The sequence below is a fragment of the Ctenopharyngodon idella genome, chromosome 11 (genome assembly GCF_019924925.1).
Source record: "Ctenopharyngodon idella isolate HZGC_01 chromosome 11, HZGC01, whole genome shotgun sequence".
NCBI lineage: Eukaryota > Metazoa > Chordata > Actinopteri > Cypriniformes > Xenocyprididae > Ctenopharyngodon > Ctenopharyngodon idella.
In genome coordinates this window covers 11,951,948-11,969,266 of record NC_067230.1, presented here as the reverse complement: position 1 = coordinate 11,969,266, position 17,319 = coordinate 11,951,948, and the positions used below count along the sequence as shown (strand labels likewise).

The 17,319-nt window shown below is 38.5% G+C and overlaps 1 protein-coding gene across 1 annotated transcript in view; it reads left to right on the top strand.

The window, feature by feature from the left end:
- Positions 1-17,319, top strand: part of LOC127523040 (collagen alpha-1(XXV) chain-like) — a 187,123-nt gene that overhangs the window by 35,844 nt on the left and 133,960 nt on the right. Inside the window, exon 3 of the mRNA XM_051913491.1 lies at positions 5,527-5,562. Within this exon, the coding sequence (XP_051769451.1) occupies positions 5,560-5,562 (3 nt within the window). The 5' untranslated portion in view covers positions 5,527-5,559. The remainder of the gene's footprint in view (positions 1-5,526; positions 5,563-17,319) is intronic.

Sequence of the window (17,319 nt, the reverse complement as noted above, 5' to 3'; positions counted from 1 at the left end):
ATTTAGGCCTATAGGCTACGCGAAATATTTCACTTAAATAATTAGGTCTACAGATTAACAAAACGAAAGTGGTTCAGTGGCGCACTCCAAAAATCTAGGAAAGGAAACAGACATTCTGCTTGTTCTCGTTATTTAAATGTCTTTTGTAAATATATGAATTATGTCTTGCTTTTAGCTGTATGACCATAAATTACGGAGTACTGTTTACTGTCTTAGAAGGGGAAAAAAAAAAAAAAAAAAAATCCAGTGGTCTCGCTGGCGCCTCACGCGCGCGCACACAAATTCTTGCATTGCTTACTTGATATCGCAGCCTGTTAAATAATTAAAATAAAATACAATCAACCAAACATAAATCTGCTCAATTCAATTCTGTAAAACAATCTGCCGTTTACCACCCGTGACCCCCGCCTCACTGTGCTGTTATGTGAAGGATGATGTCGATAATGCAAGTGAAGTACAATGCTTACAATAAATAATAGTTTAGCATTCGTCTCGAAAATGGAAACAGTGACGAATGAGAAACGTAGGCTTCAGATTCACTTCAAATGAATTCGTTTGGCATCTTATTTAGTTTTATTTCTAATAAATAAACCTTTTTCTCGCCTTGAATATAGCAATAGAAGCTGAAATGGCGTTAAAAAAGAAAATAGATTTTTTTTTTTTTTTAATTCGTTTTGGCTTGACGTATATGGACTGAATAGGCTGTTAACTTTAGAGGTTTTGTGGTAAAATAAAATAGGGCAGTTTTGTTCATAATTTATGTTTACAAACATTTTAAACAAATAGGCTAGGCTATTTGTAAACATTTTATTTTATTTACCGATAAATTACATTATTTCTGAATGTAATAATAAAATGTGACATATCTTTTTTTCCTCTTAGGAATAGCGTCGGTATTTTTAACCATGCAGCAAACATTTTAAAATATCTTAAAAAAATACTTTATAAACCGTTGATAGTTTTTCCTTTCGTTTAACAGGTTTACAGGTAACACTTTAGAATAACTCACGCTATGAAGCATTAGTTAAGCATTAGTAAATAGTTAGTTCATCATTTATAAAGCATTAATAGACATTAGTAAGCAGTTTATAAATACACCTATAAATGCTTTGTTCTTGATTTATAAGCATATCTATAATGTGTTTAATAAATGTATTTTCATACTTTATTAATGATCAATTTATAATTTCTAAATTAAGTATTACATTATTTACAAACCAGTTATTTAGGAGTTGTCAGTGGTTCATAAGATCATTTATAAAGTGTAAGTAAGTGATTAATAAACAATTTAAATGTACATTTAAGCATCTTATTATTTAGACATATAGTTACTCAGTGTGTTAATAAATGCTTTATTAACACATATTCCTGCTGTAATTCATGATTAATTCGGGTAGTTATAAAACATTTAGTAGTTGTCAGTTAACTATTTTTGTGAGCTCATCTAAAGTGAGGACTATTCATGCCTCGTAAAGCTTTTATAAAGGAGATTTAAAGGATACAGAACATAGAAATATTTATTTCAAGGAAAAAAATGAAACTTTACGATGGGTAACTTGATATAAAATTAAAAGTAAACCTCTGCAATTTCACAGAAAGTAAAAATCCCTGTACTTCTCCAGAAAACATAACTGTGCAGTAAAATGAAACTAAGCTTTTGCAGTCTGATATAAAAATACATTTCTGTAAAGTGTAAACATTGCTGAATAAAATTTTACCAGTGCCAACACTGGATTACAGGAGTGCCAAAATACAACAAATAATGTTTTTATAAAACATTAATAATGTAATACAATATTTCACAGTGTCAAAACTACCTCAGTACTAACTTTAAAACATTAGAGAACAGCAGTGCAGAAGATCACTGAGAATTTAAATCTTCTTTGTAAAGCTTTACGAGGCATGAATAGTCCTCACTTTAGATGAGCACACAACAATAGTTAACTGACAACTACTAAATGTTTTATAACTACCTGAATTAATCATGAATTACAGTAGGAATATGTATTAATAAAACATTTATTAACACACTGAGTAACTATTACTGTATGTCTAAATAATAAGATGTATATTAATCATTTACTTACACTTTATAAATGATCTTATGAACTACTGACAACTCCTAAATAACTGGTTTGTAAATAATGTAATACTTAATTTAGAAATGATAAATTGATCATTAATAAAGTATGAAAATGCAACTATTAAACACATTATAGATATGCTTATAAATCAAGAACAAAGCATTTATAGGTGTATTTATAAACTGCTTATTAATGTCTATTAATGCTTTATAAATGATGAATTGACTGTTTACTAATGCTTAACTAATGCTTCATAGTGTGCAGTAATTATAAAGTGTTACCGGTTTACATTTGGACAGAATCTTATAAAAGATAATTGTAGGCCTATTGGCTAAGACGCAAATATTCTCTTTGTTTTTCAATAAAAAAAATGCTGTAGGCTACGTATTATTATTATCATTATTATTATTAAGTAGGCTACATGCAAATAAAAAAATAAATAAATAACATTATTAACTGTTATTTTTTTCTAAACAAACCGGTTTCGGAACGTTAATAATACAGAAGGAACGCTGGAACAGAAACGTTAAAATACTGATTCTGCGAGGAGTGAAATGATTGGATTTAATTTTTCGTTTTTAAGCCCTGGTTTCAATATATGTACATATATTTGAAACCCCACCAGGACCTTCAATTGTTTGTTTGGACCAAGGCAAGAGTGTAAAAATATTAAGTGCAGTTCCCTTTCAAGGGAACTTCGATTCTGCGTCATTGCATTTATGCTATGGGAACATCTTCAGTATGTGTCGGCATCTGAATTACATGTACACTTAAATCATGGGGTTCTCAGGTGGAGCTGAGGGTGGATGAGCCTTAGGTTTCAAATCGGGTGCAGCTAGCAGGCAGTCTTTGTATTCTAAATCTTATAAGCTTCTAAACTACACCATATGCAGAATTATTAGGCAAATTATTTTTTTCCAAGCACATTTTACCAATTCCAAATCACATCAATCTTAATAACTACTATTAATTTTGTATTCAATCATTTATAAGTGATATATAATTGCTCATGAAGGCTGGAAGTGAAAAACGCCTTATTTTCAGGTGTGCATAATTATTAGGCAGGTTTTGTTTTACGAATAAAATGAGCCAAAAAAGAGATTTAACTCAGACTGAAAAGTCAATAATTATCAAATGCCCATGAGAAGGATGCAATACTAATGCAATACTAGAAACTGCAAAGTTAAAGCATGACTATTGGACAGCAAAATGTTTGTTGGGTCAGCAGGGTCAGACAAAAACAGGTGGAGAAGAGAAAAGACACATGTTAACTGCAAAATAATTAAGAATTAAGGTGAATAATTAAGTGTGAAACCATCAGGAACCCTTTAGTCTCCAGCGCCACTATTTTCCAGAACTGCAACCTACCTGGAGTCTCCAGAAGTGGAAGGTGTCAGGATCTCAGAGACTAGCTTGCACTTCTGGAGACTCCAGGTAGGTTGCAGTTAAAGGGATAGTTCACCCAAAAATGGAAATTTGATGTTTATCTGCTTACCCCCAGGGCATCCAAGATGTAGGTGACTTTGTTTCTTCAGTAGAACACAAATGATGATTTTTAACTCCAACCGTTGCAGTCTGTTAGTCGTATAATGCATGTCAATGGGAACACCATCTATAAGAGTCAAAAAAACATGCACAGACAAATCCAAATTAAACCCTGCGGCTTGTGACAACACATTGATGTCCTAAGACACGAAACGATCAGTTTGTGCGAGAAACCGAACAGTATTTATATAATTTTTTACCTCTAATGCACCACTATGTTTAACTGCCTTAAGCGCACGCACGGCATCCGGTGCGTGAGGTGTGTACACGCTCTGGCGTAGTTTAAAGGATTAGTCCACTTTCAAATAAAATTTTCCTGATAATTTACTCACCCCCATGTCATCCAAGATGTTCATGTCTTTCTTTCTTCGGTCAAAAAGAAATTAAGGTTTTTGATGAAAACATTCCAGGATTATTCTCCTTACGAGGAATAAGGGTCTTATCTAACGAAACGATCGGTCATTTTCTAAAAAAATACAACTGTATATGCTTTATAAACACAAATGATCGCCTTGCACGTGCTTCTGCTTTCCGTATTCTTCAAAAAACTTACGCTGCATGTCCTACGCCTTCCTTATTCAACTTACGGAACGAATGTGGCGCCAGTTCCGTTTTTTCCGTAAGTAGATTAGGGAATGCGTAGGACACACAGCGAGAGCCAGAGTACCGGATGCCGTGCGTGTGCTCAAGGCAGTTGGACATAGTGGTGTATTAGAGGTAAAAAAATGATATAAATACTGTTCGGTTTCTCGCACAAACCGATCGTTTCGTGTCTTAGGACATCAATGTGTCATCACGAGCCACAGGGTTTAATTTGGATTTGTCTGTGCATGTTTTTTTGACTCTTATAGATGGTGTTCCCATTGACATGCATTATACGACTGACAGACTGCAACGGTTGGAGTTAAAAATCATCATTTGTGTTCTACTGAAGAAACAAAGTCACCTACATCTTGGATGCCCTGGGGGTAAGCAGATAAACATCAAATTTTCATTTTTGGGTGAACTATCCCTTTAACCGAGGTTCCACCGCTACCAAACAGTCTATATCACATTGGGTTTTGGATGCGGTTTCTTTCACCTACAAGTCATGCGGTATCATATCACCTCTAGACGTCAGAGTCCATACTACTCTGAGTGTGGCTAGCTCAAAGGCATTGGCCAGAGGTGCGCCTTTGCAAGATGTTTGTGCTGCGGCAGGCTAGTCCTCTCTGCACACATTCATTAGGTTTTAATTAGTCAGAGTCAGAGTTTTACAGTGTGGATGTGAATTCAACCCCAGGATCGCAAGTCTTTTTTGTGTTGATTCATTCCTGTAACTGCAGTTTTGTGATTGTGTACACTTTGTGCAACCTGTGGTGCAGGCATTCTTTCAGTATGGCGTAGTGGGTAATAATCTTCACATAGTTTCAAACAATGACGCAGCATCAAAGTTCTCTCAAAAGGGAACGTCTCAGGGTTACATATGTAACCCAGTTCCCTAAGATGGGAATGAGACGCTGTGTCGCATTGCCATACTTTAAGTACGCCTGTGCGGCCTCTTCAGACAAATGAATCTGGTGACGCCATGTTCAAGGGGCCATTTTATAGACAAAGTCAAGTACTACATAGCATCACTTCGTCCATGACCAGTGGTATAGGCACATGTGTACACAGGATTCAGACAACGGCACACTCTGAAGATGTTCCCACAGTGTCAAAACAATGACGCAGCATCTCGTTCCCATCTCCTGGAACCAGGATATATATGTAACCCTGAGACGTTTGTCTTATTAAGTTCAGTCAAGATAATATTGTTTTTTCAAACTTTCTGATACTTATTACTAAGAAAGAAACAAATGCATTTTAATGTTTCCTATGAACAGATAGCACTAAATATATGTTGTGTCCCTCACAGGGAGACCCTGGAAATCCAGGGGAGATCGGTCAAATGGTAAGTGTCTTATTGTATTTACAGCTGCTATGCTCATAGCCTCTTCAATATACAGTAGTTACACCGTGTCTATGTGTCAAAAGATAATAGAGCCCATTATAATCAGTGATATTGTCTACACTGGATGCGGCACGGTGCAACAACAACTTCCTGACAGTAAACGGATACCCCATTCTATTTCTGACATAGCCCAAGTGCAGTCTGTCGCATTCAGTGTCATGGGATTTTTAATGGCCACAGAGAGTCGGGTCCTCAGTTTAATGTCTCATCTGAAGGACGGTGCATGTTACAGTATAGTGTCCCCTTCACTATACTGGGGCATTAGGGCCCACACAGACAACAGGGTGAGCACCTCCTGCTGGCCTCACTAACACCTCTTCCAACAGCAACCTAGTTTTCACTGGAGGTCTCCCATCCAGGTACTGACCAGGCTCAACCCTGCTTAGCTTCAGTGGACAACTAGTCTTGGGCTACAGGGTGATATGGCTGTGGCTATAAAACCACTGACTAGCAGTTGGATGCTGTTGTTGGTTTTTCCAATATGGCGCAGTAGCATGATAGTCTGTTTATTGTTTATTCTTCATTTTAAGTTTACATTTGGTTTGTTTATTCTCTTTTTTTAAGCTCACGTTTCATTTTTAATTTTGAAAATATTAGTTAGCAACTCCGATCTGTGTTTTTGTCTTAATAAACGATCGGAAACCATAGAGTAGCTGGAATGGGATTTTTGGACTTGCCACTTGTGTTTGGATTGACAGCTCATATCTGATGGGAACTGATTTGCCTGGATCAGCGGTTTGTGCGTGTTCCTGCATTTAATTTGCTCCACTCTTGACTGGCGCTTCCTGGAGGTATAGCGCAGCCTGGAAAGAGCTTTCTCCCACCGTGAAACTGGGAATGTGTGGTTGAGCAGGCCATGGCCCGGAGCTATTTGGAATCAGTCTCCGGGCTTGTACTTGTTGCTTAAGTTCATCAAATTGCAGTTATTTATTGTTCTGTGGATTTAAGGCAGTACAGAGACTGAAGAACAGTATTGTTCATCTTATACTCCATTCCAACAAACTATGATATCGGCAAGTACTCATCTACAAAAACAGGACCTATAATGGGAGGTATACTCAGGACCTATAATGGGAGGTATACTCAGGACCTATAATGGGAGGTATACTCGTGCTCTCTCGTCTGTGATGACTGTTAGAATTTGTATATATACGTGTTAAATCATGTGCATATGGGGGTAGAATTGTTGCAATAAATAGATTATGATCCACAAATAAATGTAAAGAGATTCACAAAAAAATAATCATATGCACAAATTAATAGAATGAGATCCACAAATATATGTTGGGAGTTTCACAAAAATTAATTCAAAAATTATCTGTAAAGTGGCTCTGAAACAAATCAGCTGGACCGCCTGGGGATGGAGTCTCTAATCCCCCCGTAAGCACACCAGAGATGTGAATGGCACAAAGCGACCTCAGATGCTTCCGACTCCAGAGGAGGAGATGGCGGGAGAGTTGCGACATGCGATGGGAGTGTAGACCACCTTGGTGGTTGATGTACGCAAAGGTTGAAGTGTTGTTCATACGGACCAATACATGTTTGTCCTGTAGCAGCTTTTTTAGGTGACTCAGTGCAAGAAGTACTGCTAGCAACTCTAGGCAGTTGATGTGCCAATGCAGTTGGGGACCCATCCAAACCCCTAATACTGCATGCCCGTTGTACGTGGTACCCCAGGCGGTGGCAGAGGCATCTGTGGACACAACAGCATGCCTGGACACCTGCTCTAGGGGCACTCCTGCCCGAAGAAATGAAGGGTTTGTCCACAGACTTAAGGTTTGGCAACAGGCCGGTGTGATTTTCAAACAGGCCGCATTGCCATGCCCATCTCGGAACACGGCCGTGAAGCCAGTGCTGAAGCGTTCTCATATGAAGCAAACAGAGCAGTGTTACTGCTGCTGCGGCTGCCTTATGCCCCAGGAGCCTCTGAAATAATTTCAGTGGGACCACTGTCCTGCCTTTGAACAAATTCAAGCAGTTCAACACTGACTGAGCATGTTCCTCTGTGAGGTGTGCTGTCTATCCGACCGAATCTAGTTCTATCCCGAGAAAAGAGATCCTCTGCACAGGGGAAAGTTAACTCTTTTCCCAGTTGACCCGAGACTCTGTGTTCGCACAACTGATCTTGTGACTGCACCAGTAAGAGCCAGTTGTTGAGATAGTTGAGAATGCGAACGCCGTGTTCTCTCATGGGAACAAGTGCCACCTCCACAACATTTATGATGCGGGGAGACAGGGACAGCCCGAAGGGCAGGAATTTGTACTGATATGCTCAACCCTCTAATGAAAAGCACAGGAACGGCCTGTGTCGAAGGAGAATCAAGACATGAAGTAGGAGCTGTAAAACCCTGTCTTCATATTGGCTGGAGGGACCGTCTCTATCGCGTCCTTCGCTAGTAGGACTGTGATCTCTGTGTGCAAGACATGAGCATTGCCAGCCTTCACTGAGGTGAACTGGATGCCCTGGAACCAATCATCAAACCTCGAGGGTTCGGGACTCGGCGGCCAGGGTAAACATAGCCATCAACTCTGGGTCTGACTCGGACAATGCTACCATTCCCGAAAGAAGACAACACAGCCGAATCATCATCCCCGGCGAGAGTAGGCTCACCCTCCAATGCAGCAATCAACATCTGGTCATCGGGGGAAGCCCCGAAGGATACGGCTGTAACACTTTGATTAGAAGGTCCAGCACGTTCCGCGGGCATCTTCACTGGCTGCAGACTGCAAGAGGGGTGAGGGGCCCTGGGAGGTTGGTTCTTCAGAGGGGAAGCCCTCACCGTAATCCTCAGATCACCCAGGCTACTACCTGAGGTAGTCCTCGCCTGGTTTCTACCAGGAAGAGAACTAGATCAAGGCAGAGGCAAGGGGATTCCACCTCTTTTGAGGTATTGGAGACTCGATCGCAACTCTCGAGATGGTCATCTTCCTGCATTGGGTACATGACTCATCCACGAAAGCCAACTCAGCGTGCTTGATGCCCAGACACGTGAGGTAGCAATCGTGACCATCCATCAGCACCAGGTAACTACTGCATCCAGAAACACATGGGTGGAATATCATCTTTAAAAAGATGCAACGTCACACCCGTGTTATGCTCTTTTAGGGAAATAGCTCTCTTATTAGTGCTGAAGTGCACAGGGGAAATGCTGGCAGGGATTTAGTGCCACCTGCAGTGTGCACACACTCTCAATAAAGACACACTCTCTGTTGAAGGCTCTCTTTTGAGATTGCGACCACCGCTGCAGCGCCGTCATACCAACACCATGACAAAGAGGCTTCTTCCCTTAAGAACTTGCTCTTTTAGAAACTCTTTCAGATTAGTAGAGCAGAACAAACAAAACCGCTCGGTTCCAAAGCGAAAAGCTGAATATGCATTGCACCTGATGCCTATTTATACCCACGCTGCAGGGTGTGGAAGTCAGATGCAAATATTGCATGCCAATGTGCACTGGCTCGTTTAGTTAAAGGCACAATATGTAAAATTTTTGCATTAAAATATCTAAAAACCACTATGCCAGTGTTATATATTTTGTTCAGTTGAGTACTTACAATATCCCAAATGTTTCCAACTATTTGTAAATCGTGAGAAAATTGTGATTTTAACCAAGGATACAGGACGTGTCTGGGAGTTGCCTGTCAATGGCGTCATATCTGCGTTACCCTCGGTTTCCGTTTTTTTTTTTTAGAAACCATGGAAACATCAAAGATGCTTTAATATATTACATGTTTTATTAGACAAGGGAACAACTGTTTGGTTACATTTATAGACAGAAAACGAATTATTGTTATATAGTTCAACAAGTCTTACTGTTTAAATCTAGTTTTCTTGATTTTCAGAGAGTACCAGGCTTTTACCATGCCTCAGAGAAAAAACTATTTTGTCAAATGGCTAATACAGCATTTTCTCCATCAAACAATATGTTTTAAAATTAATTGCATGCCATTTATCAACAGAAGCCACCCAGCAATTATTAATGATATTCTAAAATCGATCTAGCTTACTGCAGTGTGCAACAAATGTCTCACAGCAGCCGCCAAGGGAACACACAGAGTAACGTTATAACATCATTTTCAACACAGTCAAATGTCTCTAATAAGATAAACAGCGCTGTGTTACGTCATACGCTTGACTGGAAGCAGAAGCAGCATAATAAGAGCTCCACTGTTCGCAAGGCATGTGTCGCATTCGTCTCTCATTAGCAATCACTCCAGCGGCCTCGCTCAGCTCCAACAGCACTCGCCCTGCTCTGCTTCATGCTACAGTAACGTTAATAATCTCATCCATGAATATGATTTCTGCCAAGAATCCGCGCTCAAACTCGCCGTCATCAAGCTATGACTTTGTTTTGAATAGGCGACCTCTAACGGTGAAAAATGTACATATTGTAGCTTTAACACTCGAAGTAGATTGGTCTCTCTGGCAAGATTCCCAATTCGTCGGTCACCGACGTGACGACGAACGTGACTGACTGAAAGGGAACTATAGGCCAATTTCTAAACTTTGAATTTTATCAAAGGTTTTCGAAACTTATTAGTGAACAGTTGTCTTCTTATTTAACTGAACATAATATTTTGTCATACAATCAGTCAGGTTTTAGAAAAACAAAAACAAAAAACAGCACAACTACAGCTGCAATTAAATGCCTTAAATGACATTATTGAGGCACTTGATAAAGGACATTATTGTTCATCACTTTTTATTAATTTATCTAAGGCATTTGGTACTGTTGATTTCAGTATGTTGAAACATAGACTTAAATGAATAAGATTGTCTAATAACACTATATCCTGGTTTGAAAATTATTTAGTGGACAGGACACAATGTGTGTGAATGGAAGTTTACTCATCTGCACCTTTACATATTATGTGGGGTGTTCCTCAGGGGTCTGTTTTGGGGCCTCTTACTTTTTATTGTCTATATTAATCATCTTGATTTTAACATTAAGAATGCCCGTTTTTATTTTTATTCTGATGACACAGTGATTTATTGCAGTGCACCTAAATTAAATCAAGCTGTGTCTTTATTGCAGTCTGCTTTCAATGTTGTGCAACAAAGGCTTTGTTACTTGAATTTGACTCTGAATGCTAATACAACTAAAGTGATGTTTCATGTTTTTTTTTTAGATTAAAGAAGCAAGCAGCAAATCTATTATCAGTTACCACCTTACACTCAAAAAAATAACTCTTTGAACGAACATAAAAAAAATCATGGAAAGGATTTCCACATGATTAAGTTGCTTTATTTCAGCATTATGCAATTCTGTTATTCCAATTTAATGTATGTACGTTGGGTCAACACAACCAACTTAGTTTTTATTAACATTAATGGTTTATTTTTACTCTATGCAAAATCCTTGAGTTGTGACAAAACAACTGACTAAGGAAGAATCTATGTAAAATAGTTATGTCCAACTTACTCAATTAAATCATAGACAGTGGTTCCACATGATTGAGACAAGTAAAATCCAATAGATTCAACCATGTTAAATTAACTAGAATCAATTGTGTTCATTTAAAATAAAATAAATAAAAAGCAATAAATAAATAAATAAAAAATAAATTGTTTTCATATACATTGATTTTTACAATTAATCCTTGTTTAATTTTGTGATTTACATAACTTTTGTGATGTTCTGTGTTAGAAATCTAGATGTGATACTGAATGCATCCTAAATTGCCTTAACCAAAAACATTGTAAAGCCTAAATTGATCATAAGTCCATTGGTGGCAATGGTTTTACAATCAACATAGGCTTACAATGCTTTTGGGAAATGCAACCCAGAGCACTACCACAGTGACTACTTTCTTATTAAAGTAATTTGAAAGATTGTTAGCAGTCCTCAACCCAAGCACAAGTGCAACAATTCACCACAATGGTAACCCTAAAACTATTAATTAACAGAAACTTTTAAATACCAACATAATAGAACAGTAAACATTAACAAGTCTTTCCATTTCTCATCTTCCTAAAAACTGCTTAAAATAACACTTTATTTCAACATTTACACTCCTAGTTCAGCCCCTTTGCAAAGCATGATGGGAAGTGAAAATCCTGTTTGATTGAGTCCTGGTTGGGTTTACTTGATTGAAACATGTTATTCCAATATGAAAACATCAAGTTAAGTCAAAGAGTAATCGTTTCAAGTCAATTTAACATGAATCGATCACATTTAAACCAGAAACCTGATACAATGGCATTGAATCAAAATAAGTTGGTTAAATAAAGTGAACAGCATCAAAAAATCATTTTTTTCAGTGTACAGGGTACTGAAACAGAAGTTGTGACAGAATACAAATAGCTTGGTCTATATGGAGATTAGTCTCTGCCACCTTTATGCCATTTCTTGATTATGGAGATGTTCTGTTTAAATTGGTGCCAACCTAACTTCTGTTCCTTAGACACTCTTTATCATGGTGCTCTCAGGTACATAACAAATTGTAATTTCAGAACTCATCACTGTGAGCTGCATAATAGAGTATGTTGGTCTTCATTATTGATACACAGACTTAAGCATTGGTACCTGTTTATTTACAAATCTATTTTGGGTCTGTTGCCTTCATATCTTTGTTCATTTACTCAAAAGAAAATTGCTGGGGTATATTCTTTGCATCCACAGAACTTGTACAGTATACTCTTTCATTTCCATCTGTACGAACTGAATTAGAAAAACAAGCTTTTCGGTATGCTGCACCCAGTGATTGGAACACCTTACAAAATGATTTGAAGATGTAGACTTTAGTGTCAATGAGCACTTTTAAATCTTTGATCTGTGAGCTGTTAAAGGAAGAATCAAGTTGCAGATGTTTTTAAATGTGTGTTGATTTTGTGTTTTTTTGTAATTGTAATATTGTGAGAACTTCTGTGGCTGCTCATCTTGGCCAGGTCACTTCTGAAAAAGAGATTTTAATCTCAGAAAGTTTTTACCTGGTTAAATAAAGGACAATAAATAGATAAAAAAAAAAAAAATTGCTGTTTAACAAACAAGACACATTTAAATCTCTTAATAAAAATGTGAATAGAATATACAGTTCTAAACTAGTGCCTGGGATGCAAACTGTAATGTTGTACATTCAAACCTTGCAATGGGCACTAATGTAAAAATCAGTTTATCACCTTGGACAATTAACCATTACTTGTTATTTGCACCTCTGCAAGTCCTTATTTCTTTATAGCGTTTACGCAAAATGTGACTCTATCCTGGTGTAAAATCTAACATTGCTGGTCATCAGCATAAAGTATGTTTTCCACGCTAGGACCAGCATGGGATGCTCGTTGTTGGTTTGCTGGTCCAGCTACTCCAGTTCAGTTTTGCTTGAGAACAGCATGACTATTATGGTCCACCAGTTCTAACCAGCATAAACCAGCCTGGAGCGACATGAAATTAGCATGGTCTATGCTGGATTTTTCAGCAGGCTAATGGCTTTTTACAAAAGGTAATGTCATTATTGAAGGATTTAAAAAAAATAAAAAATTAAAAGACATGGCATTACTAAAGCATTACTAAAGTCATTAAAAATATGAACCTTAGCTGGAAAACAACAGGACTCCTTACTGTGGGATGTCTAAAGTTTTTGACTGATTCTGGCTCCTGTTGGTATTGGGAAAATCCAGTGGACATTTATTCAGATATATATTAGTCTCTGGATATAGGATAACACCATAGGTTCATGACATTTCTTTGGGCCAATAAACAGTGCAGAAATGCGAACTTTCCCAAGATCTATTCTGTCACAGTGATCGATTCTATGAACGGGCATCTGTTGACCAGCTTCCTTACTCAAAAGCATATGAGGAACTGCTCAAAGTCGTGACTTGGGCAGTCGTAAAATAAACCTGGAGTGGCCCGAGGATGAACAGAAATTGCGCCAACACAAATTAGATGAGAACTTCCATACAAGCAGTACAGCCCAGCTACCAAAAAGGAATCTCCCGTTATTTACAGATCTCCATTTACAGGCCCTGTAAAGTGATTTGGGCTGGCAGGCAAGGCCTATCAGGCAGCGGGTCAGGCTGGTGCGTCCCTGCACACGGTGGCCGTATTACAAGCGTACCAGACTGACCTGCTCCGAAACGTGGACACTAGTGTAGGGGTGAAAAGGTTCTCAGTAAAAAATCGAACTGTACCGTTCTGCACACTCGGTTCAGCACGCACTTGCACCGCGGTTCATCTCATATCTGACGACGCATACGCATCTATAATTTTTGTAGAAAATAAATAAAACAGACAGACAGAGTTAGGCTAATGTATGTTTCTGTCATTGGATACGCATTCTGGCTTCCTTTAAACTTTGTTCAGTGCGAGTGCTGCATGCTCTACATGAGCAGTCATTTACGCCGTCATCACCCGGGTGTTGATAGCGCGCAAGTGCAGGTGAGACCTGAACAGCACAAGTTGCTATCTGTGTTTAAACTAAACTCATTTAAGCCTTGCTAATTTAAACATTTGAGTGCAAGTCGCGAAAGAGAACTTACACGCACACTGTGAGAAGATTTGTGCACTCATCTGAAGCGCACACGTGGAAGCGCGTGTAAAGCATGCAAATATTAAGGTCTCTCTCAACGGACAAATTCACACAAAATTATGTCAACATGCCTGTCTTGGCGAGTATCCTAGCAAGCATAGTAGGTTATGTCTTAAGTGAACTTATATACTCGAGAAAGAACGCATGTGTTCAGTATCAGTGTACTGATCCGTATATTATGTCTTAAAGAGACAGCAGCCCTTGCATTCCTGCTGTCTGAATGTGCAACAAAAGACAAGGAAATCACTCATTGCTCTTGACTGAATAGTAACTTAATAATTAATAATGATTAATCTTTATTTAATTTATACAGTGAAGATTACGCAATGTTGTTTTACATTTGATTAGCTACTTTATTCTATTTCTGTACCTGAAACTGGATACATGAAAAACCTGAAAAGCTTTATTTATTTGTATCTTTGCTTTACTGTATTTATTTGTGTTGTTTGATTATTTGTTCTTAGTTTTTTTATTTTTATCTGACAGTAGTAATTTTTTACCTGAACACAACACATACCGAACCATACCGAAACCGTGAGCCTAAAACCGTGATACAAACCGAACCGTGAGTAATCTGAACCGTTGCACCCCTACACCAGTGAGGGCCTTAACTCCAACATAGTAAACAACTATGCCACACCACAGATTTGTCTCTCTGTGTGACTAAGCAAATGGCCCTAGCCATCAGCCATTACCTGCCATGGTCACCACAAAGAGATATATGGTGTTTAACCTGTTGGGGATTTTTTTTTTTTTTTCTTTGCTGCATTTTCTCCTTTTTCCCCTCTCCCCCTCAATAATGGACGTACCCACTGTCCAACTACTTTGCCTGGAGCAGAGGACTGTTCACTAAAGGTCCATACAAGGGACTTTTTAGTTCTGGCATTGGCATTCACCTTCAGCCCAGTGGAAGACTTCACCAGCCCCACTCCAGACCCATAGCCCAGCTAGCCATTACCCCGCTGCATGGACATGATGCCACAGCCCACCACAGATGGAGAGCTAGAGCCTGAAACAATCACACTGTCAGCAGTCAGGACTGTGCCAAGGATTGTCCCAGAGCCAGAGCCCATCATCATGTGATGCCGTGGAAGTACTTGTGGAATACGAGGGCAAGGAGGAAAGCTCTACCCACATTTCCACCTTTGGGGGTGATCTGCAGTTGGCCTCTGCAAATTATGATGATTTGGAAGAGGGTATTTTCCTGATTCTCCCTTCCCTGCTGGTCCCGTCCATATTAAAGTCTCCTATGCCCTGCTCTGCCCAGCTCCACCCTCTTGGCTCTGTTGGGCTTTGTCTTCTCTTCAGCTCCGCCTTTCCTCCAGCTCCACCTCAGTCCTCTGGCACCCTGGCTCCACCTCAGACGCTCATCACTGCGGCTCCGCCTTAGCCTCCAGGACCATCGGTATTGCCTGGTCTCGCTGGCTCTTCATCTGCGCCTATAATCAAATCTCCACCATGGCTCCTCCCTCGACTCCACTTTGGGCCATCGTCCTGGCTGTGGTCTATCGTCCTGGCTGTGGTCTGGGTCCCCTGCCTGGCTCCTCTTGCTCTTGGCCCCTCCCACAATCCCACCTGCCACTAACTCCTCTGGTTCCCTGTTCTTCACCAGCCCCTTGTCCTCCTCCAGAGCCCCCACCTTTCCTCCTTAGTTGGACTGTTACAGCGCAAGGACGCGCCTTCCCGGGGCTTGTTGTGTTGTGTTTTGGTTTGGTTTTCATTATGTTCCCTGTTCTGCTTTACCTGAGTTCTGTTCCCTAGTTAGTGTCCATAGTTGTTAATTAGTTCCCCTAGTGAAAAAAAAACCTTTACCAGAATGTATTTAAAGTACATTACATTTATTTCATACTAAGTATATTACAAAGCCATTAACATATTTACTGACATATCGCTTGAGACTTACTGATATAAATATAATAATTTAGCTTTATTTGGAGTACTTCTTTATTGTGTAACCCATGTTAAATGTGGTGCCTAAAGAAAATATATAGTATAATTGTATATTCTAATAGTTACCACAAAAGGTTTAAACAATCTATCAATATGCATTGTGAATTAATTATGTAGAAATAAAAAATAATTAGTATTATAATTGAGCGCAGAACATGTGATGTATTACCAAAGACTATAGAATAACACAAGACGCGTCACTCATATTATTATTATGGGAGAAAGTGCAACACGCAATATGGCGGAATAAGTCCCACCTTCTAAATAAGAGCCAATCGCTGATGGTAAAGTCATCGCATCACTGCAGCGGCCGTTAAAAGCTCCGGTTCCTATAGAAACAAAATACCGTTTTTTGTCATGATTCAAGCGTTTAGAAACAAAATGTATGAGACAGTTGTTGTCAGATTTCATTGCTGATTTCAAATATGAAATTTAATCAAAATCTTAGCAAACAGCTTTGGAGAATTTGATGTTTCCCCATTCAAAGAGATAGGAGCTGCACTTGTATGCCCGAGAGCGTTTCAAAGAAAGCAGATGACTCATTGAAGTGCAAGAGACGCGCTGAACACGAGATGAGAGCGATACAGGAGGGATTAAAAAGGTTTATATTGTTATAATTCATTTAATATGGTTATGAGCAACTTTAAAATACTTTATGGTTGATGATGATAAATCATTTTAGAATGATGATTGCTGATTTAAGTGTGGATGCTAGCCAATTGTGAAGCTCCTCTGAATCTGAAGCGGGTGTTTATCAAAGTGTGAAACTCAGGATTTGGTGAGTTTATATGTATTTTATTTTATTTTTTTATCAGATATATATATATATATATATCTCTCCCCTCCCTGTGTGTGTGTATTACAATCTTGATTAGTGGTCTTCAACCCTTTTACTGATTACTTATTTATTGATGAACTTATAAAAATTTTGGGTAACACTTTATAATAACCGCACACTATGAAGCATTAGTTAAGCATTAGTAAACAGTCAATTCATAATTTATAAAGCATTAATAGACATTAATAAGCAGTTTATAAATACACCTATAAATGCTTTGTTCTTGATTTATAAGCATATCTATAATGTGTTTAATAATTGTATTTTCATACTTTATTAATGATCAATTTATCATTTCTAAATTATGTATTACATTATTTACAAACCAGTTATTTAGGAGTTGTCAGTGGTTCATAAGATCATTTATAAAGTGTAAGTAAATG